This window comes from Nicotiana tomentosiformis, chromosome 12, assembly GCF_000390325.3.
Source record: "Nicotiana tomentosiformis chromosome 12, ASM39032v3, whole genome shotgun sequence".
NCBI lineage: Eukaryota > Viridiplantae > Streptophyta > Magnoliopsida > Solanales > Solanaceae > Nicotiana > Nicotiana tomentosiformis.
In genome coordinates, this window is record NC_090823.1 from 6,881,681 (window position 1) to 6,906,760 (window position 25,080).

The 25,080-nt window shown below is 38.4% G+C and overlaps 1 protein-coding gene across 1 annotated transcript; it reads right to left on the minus strand.

The window, feature by feature from the left end:
• Positions 1 to 24,037: 24,037 nt before the first annotated feature.
• Positions 24,038 to 24,592, minus strand: LOC138902193 (uncharacterized). The gene has a single exon (XM_070190033.1). It carries the CDS (start codon positions 24,590 to 24,592, stop codon positions 24,038 to 24,040), a length of 555 nt encoding a protein of 184 aa, XP_070046134.1.
• Positions 24,593 to 25,080: the final 488 nt, after the last annotated feature.

Below are 25,080 nucleotides of genomic sequence, written 5' to 3' on the forward strand. Positions count from 1 at the left end.
CCAACAACAGTAGCCAACATCTGTACGCAATGTACAGAAGTATAGTATTAGTACAAACGATCCCATGTACTGAGTAAGTAACAAACCTATCCGTAGGTTGAAAGTAGTGACGAGCTTCCACCAAGGTCGGGTCAACAACCAATAGTCCACAACAGTCCATAACAACATAAAACAAATAATACCAGAAGTAACTCAGAGATAAAATGCTCATCCAAATCATGATTTCAAAAATAATAGTTCTTCCTTTCAAATACATAAGTGAAAATCCAAATCATTTGTCGAAGTTGCCAAAAATATGAATAGTTTGAAAACAATAATTTTTCCAAAATTCTTTCAATAATAAATAAAATATCTCATTTACTTTCCAAATAACCAGTGTAAAACAAATGCATCACTATGCCCATCTGTCAACCTGTGTGAGAAATCATGAATAATGTGATACCGTACAGCATGAGGAAAGCACATCTCTATGCATGTATATCATGTGTGCATGTCAATGCAATGTATCTCAGAGATTGTACTCATGTACTCACACTCTCAGAGAACTCAATCTCACTGTCGCGCATTCTCTCTCACTATGCTCAGAACACGCAATCACTCAGCATTATACAATACATGTTGCGGTGTGCAGAGACTCATGAGGGGCTCCTACAGCCCAAGCGCTATAAGCAAGGATAACTCATGTGCTGCACGGACAACTCACGTGCTATAATATGATATCTGGATTCGCAAGGACAACTCACGTGTTGTACGGACAACTCACGTGCTATAATAATATCTGAATCTGCACGGACAACTCATATGCTATAATAATATCTGGATACGCACGGACAATTCATGTGCTGCACGGCCAACTCACGTGCAATAGTATAATATATATATAAAGCCAACATGGTCTGCTGCGGCGTGCAGTCCGATCCCAAAAGAATCCTCACAATTAGTCCCTCGGCCTCCCTCAGTTGTCAATGTCTCTAGTCTCTCTCTCATGGGCATACAATCTCATGAGAATAGCCCCAAATGATGATATGATGTATCAATAAATAACAACAGAGACTGAGATATGATATGCAATGAAATAAATATGACTGAGTATGAATTTTCAATTTAAAATAAATATTTCACAATAATATGACATCTGTAGGTCCCAATAATACTCCACATAGCCTCAACATAATTTTTAATATGCTTTTCAGCTCAATTTCTTTAACTCATAAAATCGCATGGAAAATGCCAAGATCATTTAACTACAAAATTCCACAGAAACAATTATGTCACAATTTCTATAGTGTACGCCCGCACGCCCGTCACCTATCATGTGCGTCACCTCCCAACAATTTACGAAATACATATATTCAGAGTTCATACCCTCAACTCCAAGATTAGAAGAGTTACTTACCTCGAACAAGCCGAATCCAATATCGAGCTAGCTAAACAACACTCCAGAAATCCCATTCTGCGTGTATCAACTCCCAAACGGCTCGAATCTAGTCACAATTAATTTGATTCAGCCCACAAAATTTATAGGAATTAATTCCATATCAAAATACTAATATTTCCACAAAATCCGAAATTATGTCTCAAAAATCACCCATGGGGCCCATGTCTCGAAATTAGACGAAACTCACAAAATTCGACAACCCATCCAATTACGAGTTCAACAATACTAATTTCACTTAAATCCGACTCTGAATCGGTGTTCAAATCTCAAAATTTCATTTTATGAACTTTCTATAATTTTTCCAAATTTCCACCTCAAAACACTGATTACATGATGAAAACAATGATATATTCATGTATGTTAACCAAATCTGAGTTAAAATCACTTACCCCAATGAATTTCATGAAAAACTCATGAAATATCGTCTCCAACCGAGCTCCCAAAGTCCAAAAATAAAATAAAAACCTAAACCTCAGATATATAGTGCACCTCTCGGATTCTCAATATGTTGACCGCGTATTTCCACCGCCTCCGTGAACGCTTTACCGCGGCCACAAAAGTTTGGTGGCTACACTGCCAGGATTTAGTATTTTGGCCATAACTTTCTCTACAGATGTCCAAATGATGACTTATTTATATTTCTCGAAACTAGATACGAAGGGATACAACTGTCATTTTTGAATCATCTCAAAACTCCTTGTAGATCAAAAGATATAGGCTTTCGAAGTCGGATCAGCGGAGCTGCAGATCTTCCTGGAGCGCGGCCGCGGACAGAATTGCGCGGTCCGCAAAACTTTGAGCGCGGCCGCGAAATTCTCCAACTGACCGCGTTCCTCCTACGCCTCAGCGAAAGTTTGAGCGCGGTCCGCGTCCCTCCTTCGCCTCAGTACCCAAAATGCGCGGTCCGCGTTCCCGAAAGTGCCAAAACAATATTAGAGTGCTGAAATGCCCGTTCTCTCTCAAAACTCATCCCGAAACTCATCCGGATTCTCCCGGACACAAACCATATATGAATTTCAATCATAAAATACGCTACGGACCTGCTCGCGCACTCAAAACACTGAAAAGAGGTCGTCTTGACCCGATATTGACCATGGCCAAACTCCCAAATTTTTTAACTTTATAAATCTCTCAACCAATGATCCAAAAATACACCCAAGCACCTCGGGACCTCAACCAAATATACCAACACATTCCATAACATAACACGGACCTACTCGAGGCCTCAAAACACACATAACAATATTGAAACGATGAATCACACCTCAATTCAAATTCATTGAACTTTGAAATATCAAATTCTATATCTTGTGCCGAAACACATCAAATAAATCCGGAATGATTTCAAATTTTACACACAAGTCACATTTCACATTACGGACCTATTCCAATTTCCAGAATCGGATTACGACCCCAATATCAAAAAGTCAACCCCCGGTCAAACTTCCCAAAAATTCATCTTTCGGCATTTCAAGCCTAATTCCACTACGGACCTCCAAATAATTTTCCGGACACGCTCCTAAGTCCAAAATTACCATACGGATCTATTGGAATCATTAAAACTCCATTCCGGGGTCTTTTACACATAAGTCGACATCCGGTTACTATTTAACTTAAGTTGTAAACCTTGAAACTAAATGGTCCAATTCATTCCAAAACCTCATCGGACCCGAACCAATTACCCTGGCAATTCACATAACAACTGTAAATTACAATTTAAGCAGTAAATGGGGAAATGGGGTTGTAATACTCAAAACGACTGGTCAGATCGTTACAAATCCTTACGATCCCGCTTTAACGCTACTCAAGTCTGATAACTCCAATACCTGGCTCTGTACAAAAAATATGCAGAAGTGTAGTATAAGTATACCACGGTCGGTACCGAGTAAGTATCAAGACTAACCTCAATGGAGTAGAGACGAGGTACAGTTAAGACACTCACTAGTCTAATAACTTGTGCAATATAATATACAAATACTAGGAAACAGATAGCAATAAGGGCAGGATAAAACGACCAGTGGTATGCGCAGCAAGACAACAAGAATACCATAAGTATCACCCAACAATTAATAAATACATGTACGCCCAATTAATTCACGTTTTACAAATAAATATCCTTCACATATAATTCTTCCAAATAACTCTCTTTCAAATGTAGTTTTCTCAAATAATTATTTTTCAAATATAATTCTTTCAATAAATCTTTTCAAATATAATTTCCTCAAATAAATATCTTTCAAATACAATTCCTTCATATAATTCTTTTTGAATAAAAATCCTTCCAAATAAATATTTTGAATATAATTCTTTCAGTTAAAAAGTCACCATGTGATACCTCATTTCATAATCATAAAACTACGGGTATCAGCCCATTTTCATATTTCCACGGCACCTCGTGCCCATAATTAAATCATCATATTTCCTCAGCACCTCGTGCCCTCATTTCATATCACAACTATACGGACATTTCGTGTGCTAAATAACATTCTCACTTCATCACAACACCTCGTGCCCACATTTCATATCACAACTGCACGAATAATTCACGTGCCAAATATCCTCATTATTCACTCACGACACCTTGTGCCCACATTTCTTCTTATAATCCGCCTGGCAATAGCCGCAGGCTCTCAATTTCAACATAAATCAGAATGTTATCAATTTACCAACAACAAGACAAATTGCACAAGGTATAAAAATAAACACAAGAAAATCACAACATCACATATCGTCCCTGACAATAGCCACCCTTATCGCTTCTATTGCCACCCTTATCACCCCTATAGCTACCCTTATTGCTCCGCCCAGACAATACTAATAGCCACCCTTATCGCTCCTATAGCCACCCTTATCGCTCTGCCCAGATAATATTTCAACAAACACAAAAACAATCAATAGAGATAGAAATTACTCAGCATAAAGCAAAACCTTCATTAATGCAAATTTAGATAATTATATTAACACTTATTCTTAAGCTCGCTTAAATTAATTATTTGCATAAGAAAATTCATATTGGAATTAATTTCCAAGAAATATTAACCAACAACACTCACGAAATTTCATAAATATTTCAAGTAATAATCACATCAAATTATCATATAAAAACAAATTCAACAATAAGGATTTAGGTATGGCAAACAGATGATTTAATGATTTTCCACAATTTCCCAATTTACTACACAATAATGCCTAAGACTTTGATTCAATGAATTTTTCACGTATAAGCCCAAGTACGTACTCGTCACCTCGCGTACACGGATTTTCACATTTCACAAATTGCACATAACACTCAATGCCTAAGGGGTAATTTCCCCACTCGAGGTTAAGCAAGACACTTACCTTTTTGAAGTTAAACCGATATTCCAAAATAGCCTTATTGCTTGAATTGACCTCCGGAAAGCTCAAATCTATCCAAATTAATTGTATAACTCCATTAAAATTCGTCGAAAACAATTCCGGATAATAATACGTCGACTTAAAAATTTATTCCAAAAGGTCAACAAAGGTCAACGTGGGACCCGGCCCTCGGAACCCGACATAATTTTCATGAAATCCGAATACCCATTCCGATACTAGTTCAACCATACCAATTTTACCGAATTACAATAATAACTCGACTTCCAAATCTTAAATTTTTGTTTTTGGAAGATTTTACAAAAATCTTTATTTTCCTCCATTAAATCCGAATTAAATGATAGATTCAAAGACTTAATCATGGAAATTAATCAAAACTGGATAAGAATCACTTACCCCAAACACCCACGCAAGAATCTCTCCAAAAATCGCCTTCTACCGAGCTCCCAATTAGATTTTGAGTTATGAACTCAAACCCCCGTTTTTGGGACTTTTAATTCTGCCCAGATAGGCCTTCTTCGTATTCGCGACCTCTGGCTCGCGTTCGTGAAGGCCAAACACTCGCTGCCTCAAATTCTTCTTCGCGTTCTCATTCAAGCTCTAGCGTTCGCGATGCACTCAAGTTCCACTGCTTTGTGTTCGCGATTGAAGCTTCGCTTTCGCGAAAGCTGATGACTCCAGGCCCAATCCCCTCCTTCCTTCTACGCGTTCGCGGCTGGCCCCTAGCTTTCGCATAGGTTCTTTAGGCATACCTTCACGTTCGCGAGCCCTCCTTCGTGTTCGCGAAAGCCAAATCCCAGCAGCCTCAAAATCCTCTTCGCGTTCGCGAAGAAGGAAGTCAGATACCAGATACATCAGTTCCGAAACAGCCCGAAATGATCCGAAACCATCCCGAAACACACTCGCGGCCCCCAGGACCTCAACCAAATACACCAACAAGTCCTAAAACATCATACAAACTTCGTCGAATTCTCAAATCACCTCAAACAACATTGAAACGATGAATCACACCTCAATTCAAATTCATTGAACTTTGAAATATCAAATTCTATAACTTGTTCCGAAACACATCAAATCAATCCGGAATGACTTCAAATTTTACACACAAGTCACATTTCACATTACGGACCTATTCCAATTTCCAGAATCGGATTCCGACCCCGATATCAAAAAGTCAACCCCCGGTCAAACTTCCCAAAAATTCATCTTTCGGCATTTCAAGCCTAATTCCACTACGGACCTCCAAATAATTTTCCGGACACGCTCCTAAGTCCAAAATTACGATACGGATCTATTGGAATCATTAAAACTCCATTCAGGGGTCTTTTACACATAAGTCGACATCCGGTTACTATTTAACTTAAGTTGTAAACCTTGAAACTAAATGGTCCAATTCATTCCAAAACCTCATCGGACCCGAACCAATTACCCTGGCAATTCACATAACAACTGTAAATTACAATTTAAGCAGTAAATGGGGAAATGGGGTTGTAATACTCAAAATGACTGGTCAGATCGTTACAAATCCTTACGATCCCGCTTTAACGCTACTCAAGTCTGATAACTCCAATACCTGGCTCTGTACAAAAAATATGCAGAAGTGTAGTATAAGTATACCACGGTCGGTACCGAGTAAGTATCAAGACTAACCTCAATGGAGTAGAGACGAGGTACAGTTAAGACACTCACTAGTCTAATAACTTGTGCAATATAATATACAAATACTAGGAAACAGATAGCAATAAGGGCAGGATAAAACGACCAGTGGTATGCGCAGCAAGACAACAAGAATACCATAAGTATCACCCAACAATTAATAAATACATGTACGCCCAATTAATTCACGTTTTACAAATAAATATCCTTCACATATAATTCTTCCAAATAACTCTCTTTCAAATGTAGTTTTCTCAAATAATTATTTTTCAAATATAATTCTTTCAATAAATCTTTTCAAATATAATTTCCTCAAATAAATATCTTTCAAATACAATTCCTTCATATAATTCTTTTTGAATAAAAATCCTTCCAAATAAATATTTTGAATATAATTCTTTCAGTTAAAAAGTCACCATGTGATACCTCATTTCATAATCATAAAACTACGGGTATCAGCCCATTTTCATATTTCCACGGCACCTCGTGCCCATAATTAAATCATCATATTTCCTCAGCACCTCGTGCCCTCATTTCATATCACAACTATCATTTCGTGTGCTAAATAACATTCTCACTTCATCACAACACCTCGTGCCCACATTTCATATCACAACTGCACGAATAATTCACGTGCCAAATATCCTCATTATTCACTCACGACACCTTGTGCCCACATTTCATCTTATAATCCGCCTGGCAATAGCCGCAGGCTCTCAATTTCAACATAAATCAGAATGTTATCAATTTACCAACAACAAGACAAATTGCACAAGGTATAAAAATAAACACAAGAAAATCACAACATCACATATCGTCCCTGACAATAGCCACCCTTATCGCTTCTATTGCCACCCTTATCACCCCTATAGCTACCCTTATTGCTCCGCCCAGACAATACTAATAGCCACCCTTATCGCTCCTATAGCCACCCTTATCGCTCTGCCCAGATAATATTTCAACAAACACAAAAACAATCAATAGAGATAGAAATTACTCAGCATAAAGCAAAACCTTCATTAATGCAAATTTAGATAATTATATTAACACTTATTCTTAAGCTCGCTTAAATTAATTATTTGCATAAGAAAATTCATATTGGAATTAATTTCCAAGAAATATTAACCAACAACACTCACGAAATTTCATAAATATTTCAAGTAATAATCACATCAAATTATCATATAAAAACAAATTCAACAATAAGGATTTAGGTATGGCAAACAGATGATTTAATAATTTTCCACAATTTCCCAATTTACTACACAATAATGCCTAAGACTTTGATTCAATGAATTTTTCACGTATAAGCCCAAGTACGTACTCGTCACCTCGCGTACACGGATTTTCACATTTCACAAATGGCACATAACACTCAATGCCTAAGGGGTAATTCCCCCACTCGAGGTTAAGCAAGACACTTACCTTTTTGAAGTTAAACCGATATTCCAAAATAGCCTTATTGCTTGAATTGACATCCGGAAAGCTCAAATCTATCCAAATTAATTGTATAACTCCATTAAAATTCGTCGAAAACAATTCCGGATAATAATACGTCGACTTAAAAATTTATTCCAAAAGGTCAACAAAGGTCAACGTGGGACCCGACCCTCGGAACCCGACATAATTTTCATGAAATCCGAATACCCATTCCGATACTAGTTCAACCATACCAATTTTACCGAATTACAATAACAACTCGACTTCCAAATCTTAAATTTTTGTTTTTGGAAGATTTTACAAAAATCTTTATTTTCCTCCATTAAATCCGAATTAAATGATAGATTCAAAGACTTAATCATGGAAATTAATCAAAACTGGATAAGAATCACTTACCCCAAACACCCACGCAAGAATCTCTCCAAAAATCGCCTTCTACCGAGCTCCCAATTAGATTTTGAGTTATGAACTCAAACCCCCGTTTTTGGGACTTTTAATTCTGCCCAGATAGGCCTTCTTCGTATTCGCGACCTCTGGCTCGCGTTCGTGAAGGCCAAACACTCGCTGCCTCAAATTCTTCTTCGCGTTCTCATTCAAGCTCTAGCGTTCGCGATGCACTCAAGTTCCACTGCTTTGTGTTCGCGATTGAAGCTTCGCTTTCGCGAAAGCTGATGACTCCAGGCCCAATCCCCTCCTTCCTTCTACGCGTTCGCGGCTGGCCCCTAGCTTTCGCATAGGTTCTTTAGGCATACCTTCACGTTCGCGAGCCCTCCTTCGTGTTCGCGAAAGCCAAATCCCAGCAGCCTCAAAATCCTCTTCGCGTTCGCGAAGAAGGAAGTCAGATACCAGATACATCAGTTCTGAAACAGCCCGAAATGATCCGAAACCATCCCGAAACACACTCGCGGCCCCCAGGACCTCAACCAAATACACCAACAAGTCCTAAAACATCATACAAACTTCGTCAAATTCTCAAATCACCTCAAACAACATTGAAACGATGAATCACACCTCAATTCAAATTCATTGAACTTTGAAATATCAAATTCTATAACTTGTTCCGAAACACATCAAATCAATCCGGAATGACTTCAAATTTTACACACAAGTCATAATTGACTTCCGGTCCAATTCTCCAAAAAATCAACTTTCGCCAATTCAAGTCTAAATTGGCTACAGACTTCAGATTCACAGTCCTAATACGAAGCTGCTCAAGATCTTAAGTCGTTGAACGGGGCGTTAATTCTTAAATCGACAAGTCGGGTCGTTATATTCTCCACCTCTTAAACAAACGTTCGTCCTCGAATATGCTAAGAATTATTCTGCGGTTACCAAATTGATGATTTTACTTTTACATATATACTCACGGTTGATCCCACGTTACTGCATTTAAGATAATCCCGACAACACCATCTCATTTTAGATTATTTCTTTTCTCCGTTCTTGTGAGCTTTAAAGGAAAATCCCTAACTCTCCAATCATTTCCAAAATGCCTGATTTTTACTTCGGGCCTATATACACATCAACTTTCTTGATAGTGTTGAAGTACTTCAAAAATTTTCTGGGTGTTTCATTCTTCCCCGCTTAGGATCATTCACCCTCAAACACATAACATAATTTGTCTCTTCTTTTGCACGTTTCAATCCCCCAAATTTTTACTAACTCCCAAATTTTTCAGAAATTTTGGCAGATTCTCCCCTGTAATTGGTTCTAACCACCTGCCAGAGTAACACCAAAATAACTCCTACAATACATATGCAACCCAACAAAACACCACAAGGTATATATCAATAACATTAATCTCATATTAACCATCACCTCGTTTCGAATTTTCACAACACTGACAACAGAATGTGAGGCATGAAGACCACATGATTACTTACTCGGATTAATGAGTCACATTTAACGCCACATGGGCACTCACCTCATAGGCTAAAACTCAATATTTACAGCACGAAAATGGTTGAATATGAACAGAAAATATACCAGCATTATCAAATAAGCCTAACATGCATGACTCCCTATTAATATTATTGCACAAATTATATTTCACAAGGGAGAATTTTAAACTCATAAACATTTCACCACAAGAACCTCGTCCTTATATAACTTCCATCGCGGCTTGCAGCCCGGCTTAAATATTTCACATCATGTAAAAATGCGAGGATCTCATCCTCAACTCCGAATCACAAGTATGTTGCACATTGTGCCAACTGAAATTTTCAATTTCCTTTCTTTCTTCTTTTCAATATATTTCATAAAAACTTTTCACAACATATAATGAACACTCATACCGGTAGGGCATATAATTCATAAAACATGGAATCAATTATTCCAAAACATATTAAACCCACTGTAATGAATAATAAAAATTACTTTTGGGCTTATAGCCCTCAATGGTGTACCAAAAATAAAATGACAGACACGAGTCCACATCTTTACATCTCCCAACGGGGATAAACATATAAGTGGGTCACAAATTTATGAAGTTCACCCATAAGTGGAACATAATAGGAGGACTCACCTCAATATTCAGAACCGAATCAAATTAAGGAAAATATCTTTTTATAATAAAATAAGGATCGTATCGGTAACAACACCATCTGGTGTATTGGCCTCAGCCAAATCATAGCGATTATATCAACGGGTCGGGCCTCCACCTCTTAGGCGCCCACTACCCGCCCGTCCTCCACCTCTAGCTGACTGTGCACGTGGAGTATCAGCTGGAATAAAGCTTGTAGTTGGAGTGTTCTGATGAAATCCACCCCTCCCAAGTCTGGGACAATCTCTCATGATATGCCTAGTATTACCACACACATAACAACCCCTCTGAGGTCGTGACTGCTCGTACTGAGTCTGTTCCGAATAACTGCAATAACCACTGTAAGAATCTCATATCGGTGGTGCACTATAAACTGGAGAACCCCGAGTAATCTAATGTGCGGACTGAGCTGACCGACTGTTCGAGCCTCCGCTATAATGGGTTCTAGCTGAAGAGTAAAATCCACTGAACCCTCTAGATCTTCGAGACCGTTTGGCCTCCTTAAACTCCCTTTCCTCGCCTAAAACACCCTCAATTTTCCTTGCAATCTCCACTACTTGTTGAAATGCAGCATCAGTTTGCAACTCTAAAGCCATGCATATTTTAATATCATAATCGAGCCCCTCAGTGAATCTGCGGACCCGTTCTCTAATTGTAGGAACTAAGATAGGTGCAAGACGGGCTAACTCACTGAACCTGATAGCATATTCTAACACTGTCATAGTGCCCTGACGTAACCGTTCAAACTCTGTGCACCACGAATCTCTGAGAGTCTGGGGAATAAACTCTTTCAAGAACATTTCTGAAAATTAAGCCCAAGTTGGTGGTGTGGCATCGGCTGGTCTACCTTCTTCATAGATTTTCCACCACCGATACGCTGCGCCTGACAGATGAAATGTAGTAAAGGCAACTTCTCTCACTTCCACAATACCCATGGTGCGGAGAATACGGTGACAATGTTTAGAAATTCTTGAGCATCCTCTGTAGTTGTGCCACTGAAAGTAGGTGGATTATACCTCTTAAACATTTCAAGTCTCTTTTATTCTTCTTCTGATGCCTCCGGCCTGACCTCAGGCCGAACTAGAATAACATGTTGTACCGGTATTACACCCGAAACCTGACCAACGTGAACCTGCTGCTCTGGAGTTGAGATAGGAGTCTAAGCTACTCCCCCAATTTGCGGAATGTTTGGTGCAACAAAGATCAATACTGCCTGAGTTAATGTAACAAACATACTCAGGAATTGTGCCAAAGTCCCCTGAAGTCCTGGGTGACAATAGGTGCTTCTGGTACATGTCCCCCAACTGGAGCTATTGGTGACTCCTCAACTGTTGTTCTGACAGGTGCTTTAGTCGCAGCACGTGCCCTTCCTTGACCTCTACCTCGGCCTCTATCTCGGCCCCGGCCTCTTGTAGCCCTAGAAGTATGAGAGGATGCCTGCTCAGCTATCCCGGTAGAACGTGTCCTCACCATCTGTGAGAGAATAGAGATACAAAGGCTCAAATTCCAAATTCAACAAATCCTGCACGACAGGAATTAAAGAAATGGAAATTTCCTAACAGTTCTATAGCCTCTCGAAGATAATTACAGACGTCTCCGTACCGATCCGCAAGACTCTACTAGACTCGTTCGTGACTCATAGAATCTATGAACCTAGAGCTCTAATACCAACTTGTCACAACCCAAAATCCCACCACAGGCATCGTGATGGCACCTAGTCTCTAAGAATAGGTAAGTTGATTTCAATTACATTTTGAAGCCATTATTTTTTCGAAAATAATTACAATATACAACCTCTCAAGTATGGTAGTATTGATTCACGAACTCTAACTGAATACATGGAATGATCACGAGGACCGAGTATGCAATACTATTTGATTACAAATTAACAGTACAATGAAATGAAAAGACTCCAAGGGACTGCGATGGCCAAGCAACTCTACCTTGAACCTTTACGATCCCGCTTTAACTCTACTCAAGTTCGATATCTCCAATACCTGGCTCTGCACAAAAAATATGCAGAAGTGTAGTATGAGTATACCACGGTCGGTACCCAGTAAGTATCAAGACTAACCATAATGGAGTAGAGACGAGGAACAGTCACGAAACTAATTAGTCTAATAACCTGTGCAATATAATATACAAATAATGGAAAACAGATAGCAATAAGGGCAGGATAAAACGACCAGTTGTATGCGCAGCAAGACAACAAGAATACCATAAACATCACCCAACAATTAATAAATACATGTACGCCCAATTAATTCATGTTTTTCAAATAAATATCCTTCAAATATATTTCTTCCAAATAACTCTCTTTCAAATGTAGTTTTCTCAAATAATTATTTTTCAAATATAATTCTTTCAATAAATCTTTTCAAATATAATTTCCTCAAATAAATATCTTTCAAATACAATTCTTTCATATAATTCTTTTTGAATAAAACTCCTTCCAAATAAATATTTGGAATATAATTCTTTCACTTAAAAAGTCACCATGTGACACCTCATTTCATAATCATAAAAATATGGGTCTCGGCCCATTTTCATATTTGTCGTAAACACGGGTCTCAGCCCATTTTCATATCATATTTCCCCGGCACTTCATGCCCTCATTTCATATCACAACTATACTGACAATTCACGTGCCAAATATCATTATCACTTCATCACAGCACCTCGTGCCCACATTTCATATTACTAGGTATAAAAATAAACACAAAACAATTACAACATCACATATCGTCCCTGACAATAGCCATCCTTATCGCTCATATTGCCACCCTTATCACTCCTATATCCACCCTTATCGCTCTGCTCAGACAATACCAATAGCCACCATTATCGCTCATATTGCCACCCTTATCGCTCCTATAGCCACCCTTATCGCTCCGCCCAGACAATATTCCAACAAACACAATAACAGTGAAATGCCACCCTTATACCCACATAATATCAACGGTGAAATGCTACCTTTATCTCCCTAAAATAATAACTCACACAACACAACATTTTACACAGGAAATTAAAACGGCAACATAATAGAATCAGTTCATATCACAATTTTCCCAATGGTCACAACCAAATTCTAAAGATATAATAAAATCAATTAATTTCACAACAAATAGCCCAAGGCTCCACCCAATTTATATAACACCCAAAAACAATCAATAGAGATAGAAATTACTCAGCATAAAGCAAAACCTTCATTAATGCAAATTTAGAGTTATATTAACACTTATTCTTAAGCTCGCTTAAATTAATTATTTACATAAGAAAGTTCATATTGGAATTAATTTCCAAGAAATATTAACCAACAACACTCACGAAATTTCATAAATATTTCAATTAACAATCACATCAAATTATCATATAAAAATAAAGTCAACAAAAAGAATTTAGGCATGGCAAACATATGATTTAATAATTTTCCACAATTTCCCAATTTACTATACAATAATGCCTAAGACTTTGATTCAATGAATTTTGCACGTATAAGCCCGAGTACGTACTCGTCACCACGCGTACACGGCTTTTCACATTTCACAAATGGCACATAAGACTCAGTGCCTAAGGGGTAATTCCCCCACTCGAGGTTAAGCAAGACACTTACCTTTTTGAAGTTAGACCGATATTCCAAAATAGCCTTCTTGCTTGCATTGACCTCCGACAGCTCATATCTATCCAAATTAATTGTATAACTTCATTCAAATTAGTCGAAAATATTTCCGAATAATAATACGTCGACTTAAAAATTTATTCCAAAAGGCCAACAAAAGTCAACGCGGTGCTCGCCCCTCGGAACCGGACATAATTTTCCTGAAATACGAACACTCATTCCGATACGAGTTCAACCATACAAATTTTATCGAATTCCAATAACAACTCGACTTCCAAATCTTAAATTTTTGTTTTTGGAATATTTTACAAAAATCTTGATTTTCCTCCATTAAATCTGAATTAAATGATGGATTCAAAGATATCATCATGGAAATTAATCAAAACTGGATAAGAAACACTTACCCCAAACACCCACGCAAGAATCTCTCCAAAAAATCGTCTTCTACTGAGCTCCCAATTTGATTTTGAGTTATGAACTCAACCCCCCCCCCCCCATTTTTGGGACTTTTAATTCTGCCCAGATACGCCTTCTTCGTGTTCGTGGCCTCTGTCTCGCATTCGCGAAGGCCAAAAACTCGCTGCCTCAAATTCTTCTTCGCGTTCGCGTTCGAGTTCAAGCTCTCACATTTGCGATGCACTCAAGTCCTACTGCTTCGCGTTCGCGATTGAAGCTTTGCGTTCGCAAAGGCTGATGACTCCAGGCCCTGTCCCCTCCTTCCTTCTACGCGTTCGCGAAGGCTGATAACTCCAGGCCCAGTCCCCTCCTTCCTTCTACGCGGTCGCGACTTCACCTCGCATTTGCGTAGACTTTTTAGGCATACCTTCGCGTTCGCTAGCCCTCCTTCGCATTCGCGAAGGCCAAATCCTAACAGCCTCAAAACTCGCGTTCGCGAAGAAGGAAGTCCGACACGATATACAGCAGTTCCAAAACAACCCAAAATGAACCGAAACCACTCCGAAATACACCTGAGGCCCCCGGTACCTCAACCAAATACACCAATAAGTCCTAAAATATCATACTAACTTTGTCGAATTCTCAAATCACCTAAAACAACATCAAAATAATGAATCGCACCCCAAATCAAAATCTATGAACTTTGAAATTTCAAATTCTATAACATGTGCCGAAACACATCAGATCAATCCAGAATGACTTCAAATTTTGTACACAAGTCATAATTGCCATTATGGACCTACTCCAACTTCCGGAATCAGATTCCGACCCCGCTATCAAAAAGCGCACTTCCGGTCCAATTCTCCAAAAATTCGACTTTCGCCATTTCAAACCTAAATTGGCTACATACCTCAGATTCACAGTCCGGATACGCTCCTAAGTCCAAAATCACCAAACAGAGCTAACGGAACTGATGAAACTCCATTTCGGAGTCGTCTTCACATATTTCTGACTATGGTCAAAATTCTAAGACTTAAGCTTCTATTTTAGGGACAGAGTGTCCCAAATCATCCCGAATCATCCGGTAACTGAATTCAACCACGCACGCAAGAAAATACACATAATATGAAGTTGATCAAGACCTTAAGTCGTTGAACGGGCATTAAATCTTAAAACGATAAGTCGGGTCGTTACATTCTCCACCTCTTAAACAAACGTCCGTCCTAGAACGTGCTAAGAATTATTCTGCGGTTACCAAATTGATGATTTTACTTTTACACATATACTTACGGTTAATCCCACGTTACTGCATTTGAGATAAACCCGACAACATCATCGCATTTGAGATTATTTCTTTTCTCCGTTCTTGTAAGCTTTAAATCAAAATCCCTAACTCTCCAATCATTTCCAAAATGCCTAATTTTCACTTCGACGCATGGTATTAGTCTCAACTAGCTATAGAAATTGGTGCCTATGTACACATCAACTTTCTTGATAGTGTTGAAGTACTTCAAAAAAATTTCGGGGTGTTTCATTCTTCCCCGCTTAGGATCATTCGCCCTCAAACACATAACATAATGAGAACATCATGCGATTCACATCTAACTTCTGTTTGTGTGTGTTACCTGTATAATGAGAACATCCTGTGATTTATAGAGTTAGTAGAGTAGAAAATAACTAGAGTTCTAATGCTACTCTTCCTTGGTGGAAGAGTTTTAGTTGATCTCAACCTCTAACTCCTCCCTTATCATGGATAGTGTTCTCTTTGATTAAGGAGTCCTTCTCCTTATCAATTATGCAACCCTTTTCGATCTAGAGATATTAATTAGACCAAGTTAAGCTTATCTCTTTCACGTGCATCCCACATGCTCGAATCTTCCCGTTACTATACACACAAGGGATGGACCTGGTTCATGCGTGATCTTCCTTTGTCAATATTCAAAACTAACCTTCACTTGGGCCAACAAATTCCCCCTTTTTGATGATGACAAACTCTGTACTTTTCATAAGCCTAGGCCGTGTTTTAACTTAGCTCAATATCAACACACTGTTAGAAACATGTTAGAATCATTTTTCCTTTTTATCACTTATCATCAAGGACCAGGTTCATTAGGTTATAAACATCATTGTTCAAAGTGTAAAGCACAACCTTTTTCCCTCTTTTGGCATCATCAAAAAGTTGCATAAAAAATGTGTGATTCCCAGATTTTAATACTTACTCATGGCCATTGAGGCTACTTCAAATTCATTCATGGATTAATCATCAATAATCAAGCTAAGAATTTAAACTATCAGAGAAATGTAAATAGACAGTTAGTGCAAAAACGAGCAAATTTCATTGATAGTTGATATGATTCTTCGACAAAACACAAAGAGAAATAAAAATACTGAAAATATGAGCAACCAAGAAACATCCCAAACCTGGTCACTGGAAGGTCTACACTGGGCTAGAAGTTTAAGGCTTGGAAGAACTAGGGGCGTGGTTTTTGGATTGGAGACGTTTCAGCATGTCTTGAAGAATTCCATCATTCTTCTCATTTTCCCTTGCTCGTTCAGTTCTGAGAGCATCTCTCTCAGACTCTACCTCAGCCAACTGTGTCTTCAGCCTTGCTATCTCAACCTTCTTTACCCCGCTCTCCTGCACCAAGGCTCTAACCTTGCTATTAACTTGTGCCTTTTTGGATGAGCCAGGTTTATTTGGAGTGGCATGGACCTCATAATCACAAGCAATCAGAGTGTTAGCCCCAAAGTGAACTTTGCTTGTAGCCATCTCCCACTTCTTCAAGGGCACCTAATAATTTGCAAGCACATTTGTGAAAATGAAGCTATAGGGAATGGCATGAGCTTTGGAGCCATTGATAACCCTATCAAGGAGATGGATTATAAATCCAGGCCAGTTAATCTTCCTCCCACTATCCAAGCATTCCATCAAAACCAAGTCCATGAAGTTGGAAATGTGCCTCCTTTCCTGCCTAGGCAGAACACACATGTTGATGAATTCGAATAGCACCTTGTAGGGTGGATTTATTTCACTCTTGTACACAGCCTTGGGCTCACTTTCCTCATCATTGTCACTGAATTTTTTGGTGATGGTAAGGGCAGTGGAAAGGTTTTCTAGACTTGGCCATTTCAACTTTGTGTAATCAATGTACCCCTCAGCAGGTACGCCTAGAATTTCACCCAGCTCCTTTTTATCTAAAGATATTTTCACCCCTTTCACTAGGCTAGTAACCCTTCCATCCTTCAATTCAGCATTTGCCAGGAACTCATTAATTTCACCCTTTGCCAACCTGCCATCCATCTGAAGGACCATGTCCTTCCAGCCTTGCATTTCTAATTTTTCCAGCAACAACACCATCCCTTCCTCCTCCAAATCCCTGAGGAGTCTACCCTTCACAATTGTTCTTTTGCCAAACTTGGGCATCTTGTCCTTTTTATTGTCTGATTTATCATCCTCTTCTCCACTCCATTCCTCTTCTTCAACAATGTTTACTTGTTTGGTTTTCACTGCAGACCTAGTCCTTTTTTGCCAGGGTGGATGGTTCCGCAGACTTTGACATAGAAGTAGACTTCTTAGTAGAAGTCTTGGCTTTCTTGGGCTTGGGAGTCTGAACCTCCACATATGCAATCACATCTTCATCTTGATAGACCAGGTCCATCTCATCAACATCAAAATCCTAACAAGCTCAGCCATCTTCTTCTTCCCTTTTGCAACCGCTTTTCTTTTGCTTTCTTCTAATGCTTTTTGCAAATCTGCCTCATTCTGCTTTAGCTGGCTTCTTGTGGCTCTTCCTCTTGTGGGAGGATTTTTAGCAGAATCAGAAGGAGAAACCTTCATTTTCTTGTTAGCCTTAGCAGTGCCAGGGATCTTAGCCTTGGGAGTTCTCTTCTTTGTTCGATTGTAGCTCTCACTCACTCTCTTCCGTAGGTCTGCGAGGGTTTCTTCTACTGATGAACCATGTTCATATACATTTTGACCAATTTTAACCATCCTTTTAGTGGCATCGACACACCCACTCCCCTATTTTCTTCACACTTTCCTCCATTTTACCTAATTCTGCTTCATACACAACCATTATATCTGTATCAGGAGTGGATGAAGAATCAACCACTCTTTTACCCATTCCCATTTCTTCACTACGAGCACCCTCACTCTCCTTTTATTTTTCCTTTTTATTTTTACCACCTCTCCTTCTGGACTCAGAAGTTTCTACATCCACCACAAATCCAACCAAAATAAACCTATTTTCCAAATTTTCAGCCAACTCAAAAATGACCCCAGTAGTAGTATTTGGGCCAGAGGTTACCTGTTTAGTATCAGAAGACCCAGTTTCTTCACTCGCAGTCGCAGGCCCAGACTTGAAGGAGTCGTCAGAGTTCTGGGGTTCTTGGGCTTGGCTAGCTTTTAGTTGTGCGTTTAAGTTTTTTGATAACGCACTTCCAGCCATAGTCTTGCGAGCAATCATTTTTACTATTCTTTTCTTAGGTTGATGAGTGATTAAAGATGAGGAGCATGGTGGGGTGGTACCAGGGTTATCAGAAGGGTAAGTCATTTTGTGCTTGGTTCTGGAAGAAAGAAGAGAGGTAGATTGAAATTTGGAGGATGAAAGAAGATGGAAAGAATTTTTGATGGTTTGAGAACTATGAAGAGATGATGATGATCAATTTAAAGGAAAGTGGTAATTAATGGGTAACGACAACCTTATTAGTCTTTTAGAAGTCTAATCAAACCGAAATGTCAGTTTTGAATAGACAGTAGAGTTTTCCCTAGAATCTAGGTGTTTTAATTTGATTAGGATTCTTTTGAACGGAACTGGTTCAATTTAATTGGATAATTTTAAGAACAAATTGGACTTAGGTAGAACTCTTCTCACGATTCAAATATTATTATTTCAAATGGTGTAGAGTGTAGAAAATATACCGTGTTATCTAGATGAACCAGGATTGATTGATGAACCAAGTTCTTCACTGAAAATCCTCTTGTGCATGTCTAAATTTGCCAAAATAGAGAAAATATCATTAGAGATTAATGAGTTATGTTAACACATGGCACAAGAGTATACTATTATAGTATGAAACTGAGAAAAAATTAATCTAGTTATTTACACAATTTACAGATTTTCTAACCAATTTTTTTTTCGTTGTGAGTTCTGAACTGGTCCTTTTAGGTGATATTAATCATCCCTAATTCTAACATATTCCTTTTAAAGTGATCTCTACTTAGGGCTCTTATGAAGATGTTAGCTATTTGCTTGTCAGTAGCACAAAATTCCACACTGACCAACCCATTTTTATAGTTATCCCTCAAAACGTGATGCCTAACATGTGCTTAGTTCTCTTGTGATGAACTGGTTCTCGGTCATACTAATTGTACTAGTGCTATCATAAAAAATGGGGATACGATCAACATCAATTCCAAAGTCCATTAATTATTATTTGATCCATAACAATTGAGCACAACATGAGGCAGCAACAACATACTCAGCTTTAGCAGTAGATAAGGCCACTGAATTTTGCTTTTTGGTGGCCCAAAATGCAATACATGAGCCAAGAAAGTGCGCCATACCTGAGGTGCTCTTTCTATCCATACGAATACCTACATAATCAGTATCAACATATCCTACAAGATTGAAATTATTACCTTTTGGATACCAAAGACAAAGATCAGTGGTGACTTTTAGATATCTCAAAATTCTCTTGACAACATTCAAGTGAGACTCATTCGGATTTTCCTGAAATCTTGCACAAAGGCCTACACTGAAAAGCAATGTCAGGTCTACTAGCAGTGAGATATAACAATGAGCCAATCATTCCCCTATACAACTACTGATCGACCGATGAATCATGTTCATCTATATCCAACTTTGTAGTTGTTGCAATAGGAGTGAAAATTTCTTTGGAATCTTCCATTTTTAACCTTTTAAGCAACTCTTTTACATACTTCTATTGATGGATCATAGTTCCATTTGAATTTTGTTTTATTTGTAAGCCTAAAAAGAAATTAAGCTCACCCATCATGCTCATTTTAAATTCACTCCCCATTAGTTTAGCAAATTCTTTACTTAACTTATCAGTAGTTTCTCCAAAGATTATATCATCAACATATATCTGAACTACCAAGAGATCTTAACCTTTTTCTTTCAAGAACAAATTATTGTCAATTTACCTCTCTTGTAGTCATGCTCAAGAAAAAACTTTGATAGTCTTTCGTACCATGCTCTTGGCGCCTACTTGAGCCCATAAAGTGCTTTGTCAAGTTTGTACACATGATCAGGACTCTCCTTGCTTTCAAACTCCAGAGGTTGCTTGACAAACACTTCTTCCTTTAGATAGCCATTGAGGAAAGTACTCTTGACATCCATCTGGTGAAAGGTCAATTCCATGTAAGCAGCAAAGGCTATGAGGAGTCTTATTGCTTCCAACCTTGCAACTGGAGTAAAGGTTTCATCATAGTCTATGCCCTTCTCTTGGCTATATCCTTGAACCACCAATTTTGCCTTGTTCCTTGTAACTGTTCCATCCTCATCAAGCTTGTTTCTGAAGACCCATTTTGTGCCAATAACTGATCTGTCCAAGGGTCTTGGTACCAGATGCCAAACCCGACTCCTTTCAAATTGGTTGAGTTTATCCTGCATTGCATTTATCCAGTCTGCATCCTGCAAAGCTTCAGCAATATATTTAGGTTCAATAAGAGATAAGAAAGCATCAAAAGCACAAAGATTCTTTACTGAAGATCTGGTTTTGATTCCAGAGGTTGGAATAGTAATTATGTTCTTAGTGGGATGAGAAATTTGATACTTGTATGATTTCACAACCATTTTGTTTCCCTTTGATGTTCCTTCAGTGTTTTTTTATTGTGGTACATGTTCATGGACAGGTTCCATTGAGATTTAAGGATCATTTCCTATTTATTCTATTCCCCTGTCATGTTGCCTTGGGTAGAAGGACTTGTTCCATCACTTGTTCCTTCTTCCAGTGCAGGTTCAGTCTGGGTTGTGGTTTCATTTAAGTTTCTCACCAGCCCAATTGCTTCATCATCATATTCCTGCCTCTCAGAAAGAATGTTAGTTTCATCAAAAATCACATGAACACTTTCTTCAACACACATAGTTTTTTTATTATAGACCTTATAAGATTTACTATGTGAAGAATATCCCAAGAATACTCCCTCATCACTTCTAGGATCAAACTTTCCTATGGAGTCCTTACCATTGTTGTGCACAAAGCACTTGCATCCGAATGCCCTAAGATGGGATATATTTGGTTATCTTCCTTTAAGTAACTCATAGGGAGTCTTATCAACAAGAGGTCTAGTCATGCACCTATTTATGATGTAGCATGCAGTATTTACAACTTCTGCCCAGAAGCTATGGGGCAGTTTACTAAAAAGAAGCATAGTCCTAGCCATATCTTCAAGTGTCCTATTCTTTCTTCCAACTACTCCATTTTGTTATGGAGTCCTAGGAGCATAAAATTTATGATCTATGCCATGCTCATTACAAAATTCAGCAAATTTAGCATTTTCAAATTCAGTGCCATGATCATACCTAATTGATGCAAGTTGATTACCTAGTTGTTTCTTAGTTTTTCTAATAAAAGAAATGAACATGTCAAATCCTTCATCTTTAGATGTTAAAATCAATGTCCAAGTAAATCTAAAGTAATCATCAACAAGCACCATCACATATCATTTACCACCTCTGCTTAGTGTTTTCATTGGACCATAGAGATCCATTTGGACCAGTTCCATCGTTCTGGTGGTACTTATCACTTTATTGCATTTAATGGTGGATCTTACCTGCTTCCCCCTTGCACAAGCCTCGCAAACTTTGTCTTTATTGAACTTGATGTTAGGCAATCCTATCACCAAGTCCTTGGAGACTAATTTGTTGAGTTGACTCAGACTTGTATGTCCAAGTCTCTTGTGCCAAAGGAGGGAATCATTGTCCAACACACTTAAGCAAGTGAGTTCATTTTCTGACAGTGTGGACAAATCTATAATATATATATATATATATATTGTTTACTCTTTTCCCCTGCAAAACAATCTTGAGTGTGGTAAGATTAATCACAAAGCATTTAGTAGAGGTGAATGCTACCAAGTTATCTCTATCACACAGTTGTGATACACTAATTAGACTGTATTTTAGGTCGTCTATCAAATAAACATTCTCAATCGAGTGAGAGTCAGTCTTACCTACCTTACCAACCCCAATGATCTCATCTTTCTTCCCATTTCCAAAGGAGACATTACCTCATTTGAGGTCCTCAAGCGAAAGGAAGTGGTTCTTGCTTCCTGTCATGTGCTTTGAGAAGCCACTATCCATGTACCATATTTGGTTGCTCCCATTCACTTAGACCTGCAAAAGTAAATCAGGGGTTCGTCTTAGGAACCCAAACTATTTTGGATCCCTTTCTATAGGCAAAAGAATGAATCGAATTCTTTTTAGCCCAACCTGGTAGCCTACTTTTCCTTTGAGCAAACTCTTTATTCTTTTGACTAGCCTTTATTTTTTTGCAGTGCATTCACTTTTATAGTGACCAGTCTTACCATAGTGTGTGCAAACTTTTTTCTCAGGAAGTGTGAGATACTTGCTTTTGGGATCCCATTTAGGTGGCAGATTCCCAAAGCCAATTCCTCTTCTATTGCTACTATGATGTTCCTGTAGCCATGACAGTGCATCGGAGGACCTGTTTCATTTACAAGTTCTGTCTAGTTCATGCTTGACCTTGACTAGATCCTCTGTCAAACTTCTTACCTGCTCATCCTTCTTATACAACTCATCTTTTAGTTTACCTACATTTTCTTCTAGAGTGAGTTGTGTGCAATCAGTTGTCTTCTTACTTGTTCCTAATTTCAGTTTTAGGTTTTCAGATCTAAGTTCTAGGACATTTGATTCAAACACATGAACTTGGTTCTTTAGTTCAGTAGTTTCACTTATAGTTTCACTAACTCTAAGTTCCAGGTTCTTACACTTTTCTTTTAAAATCACACATTCATTAGACAATTGTTCCTTTTCATTGTTTATATCCTCAGATTCATCAATGAAATCTAGAAGTAACTCAGATAGCCTTTCTTTAGACAAAAACTTTATCTTGTCTTTTAGATAGATTATACTTACTTCAGATTCCTCATCGGATTCTCCTATTTCCATAAGTGCTTGTTCATCTCCATCTTCATCATCTGAGTCCTCATCTGAGCTTTCTCCCCAAGCAGCAACCATAGCCTTTGTTGATCCTTTGTTCTTCTTGGGATGAACTTGTTCCTTCTTTCTGTTTCTTCGTTCAGCTTTTTCCTTCTTCCATTCAATTTTCCATTAAGGGAAGTTTTTGATGTGGTGACTTGTCTTCCCACACTTGTAGCAGCCCTAATTGGTTTGTTTTTCAGGAACCCTTGGTTTGTTGTAGCCTCCACTTCTTGAAGAACCCTTTCCTCTCATTAGGTACTTCTTGAAGTCCTTTGTGATCATAGCCATTTCATCTTCCTCTAGCTCAGAACCTTCAGTGATTCTGAGTGCCAGACTCCTTTCCTTCTTGGGTACATCCATCTCCATGGTTTTCCTTCTAAGTTCATAAGTAGTGAGATTTCCAATTAGCTCATTAGAGTAGCGATATTCTTTGATTCGTGAATAGCAGTGATTTTGCTCTCCCATGAGACTGGCAAAACCCTTGTCAAAATCTTCTCAACTTTATATTCTTCAAGAATAACACTTCCAAGAGACTTAAGTTCATTTGTTAGTGTGATGAACCTTGTATAAATCTCTTGGATGGTTTCCCCTTCTTTCATAGTGAAATTTTCATATTGAGAATATAGTAAAGTTCCTCTCGACCTCTTCACCTGAGGTGTTCCTTCATGAGCTACTTGCAAAGTGTCCCAAATTTCTTTAGCAGTAGTATAACTTTGGATTTTGCTGTACTCGTCTAGACCAAGTCCACACACGAGCCATTTCTTGGCCTTGGCATTCTTCTCCCATTTCCTCAAGTCCTCAGCAGTGCAGTCAGCTCTTGTTTTTGGCACATCTACTCCTTCAGCATTCTTTTTCATGGTAGCCAAGGGACCATCAGTGACAATGTCCCATAGCTCATAGTCCTCTCCTATGATGTGGTCTCTCATTCTGTTTTTTCCACCAGGAGTAGTACTGGCCATTGAAGAGTGGTGGCCTAGTAGTGGATTGTCCTTCCCAATTTCTAGGTGGTGCACTCATCTTGATCTTCTCCTAAGGTGTTAGCCTCTTCAAGGATAACCTTCTCTGATACCAATTGTTGTTTTAACTTCAATACCACAGAAGAGGGGTGATTTGTGTACTGTCCAATGTTTGCGTGCACAGATTATAGAAGGGCTTAGTTCTTCTATGTGTTCCTTATAATACTGTTGCGGAATAATAAATGGAGAAATTAATGAACACAAGGAATTTTATGTGGAAAACACTTGGCTCAAAAGGTGAAAAAATCACGACCTACTCCCCAGTAAGATTTTTCCAAAACTCTTCACTAAATTACTGAGCTAAAAAACTACATATACAAAATACTTTTTGTAAACCTAGGATTAACTCTAATCCCGTTGTGGCACACAACCTCTAACTGTTACAATTGCCTCTAGATAAAGCTGAAAGGTACAATATGAAAGTACCTTCT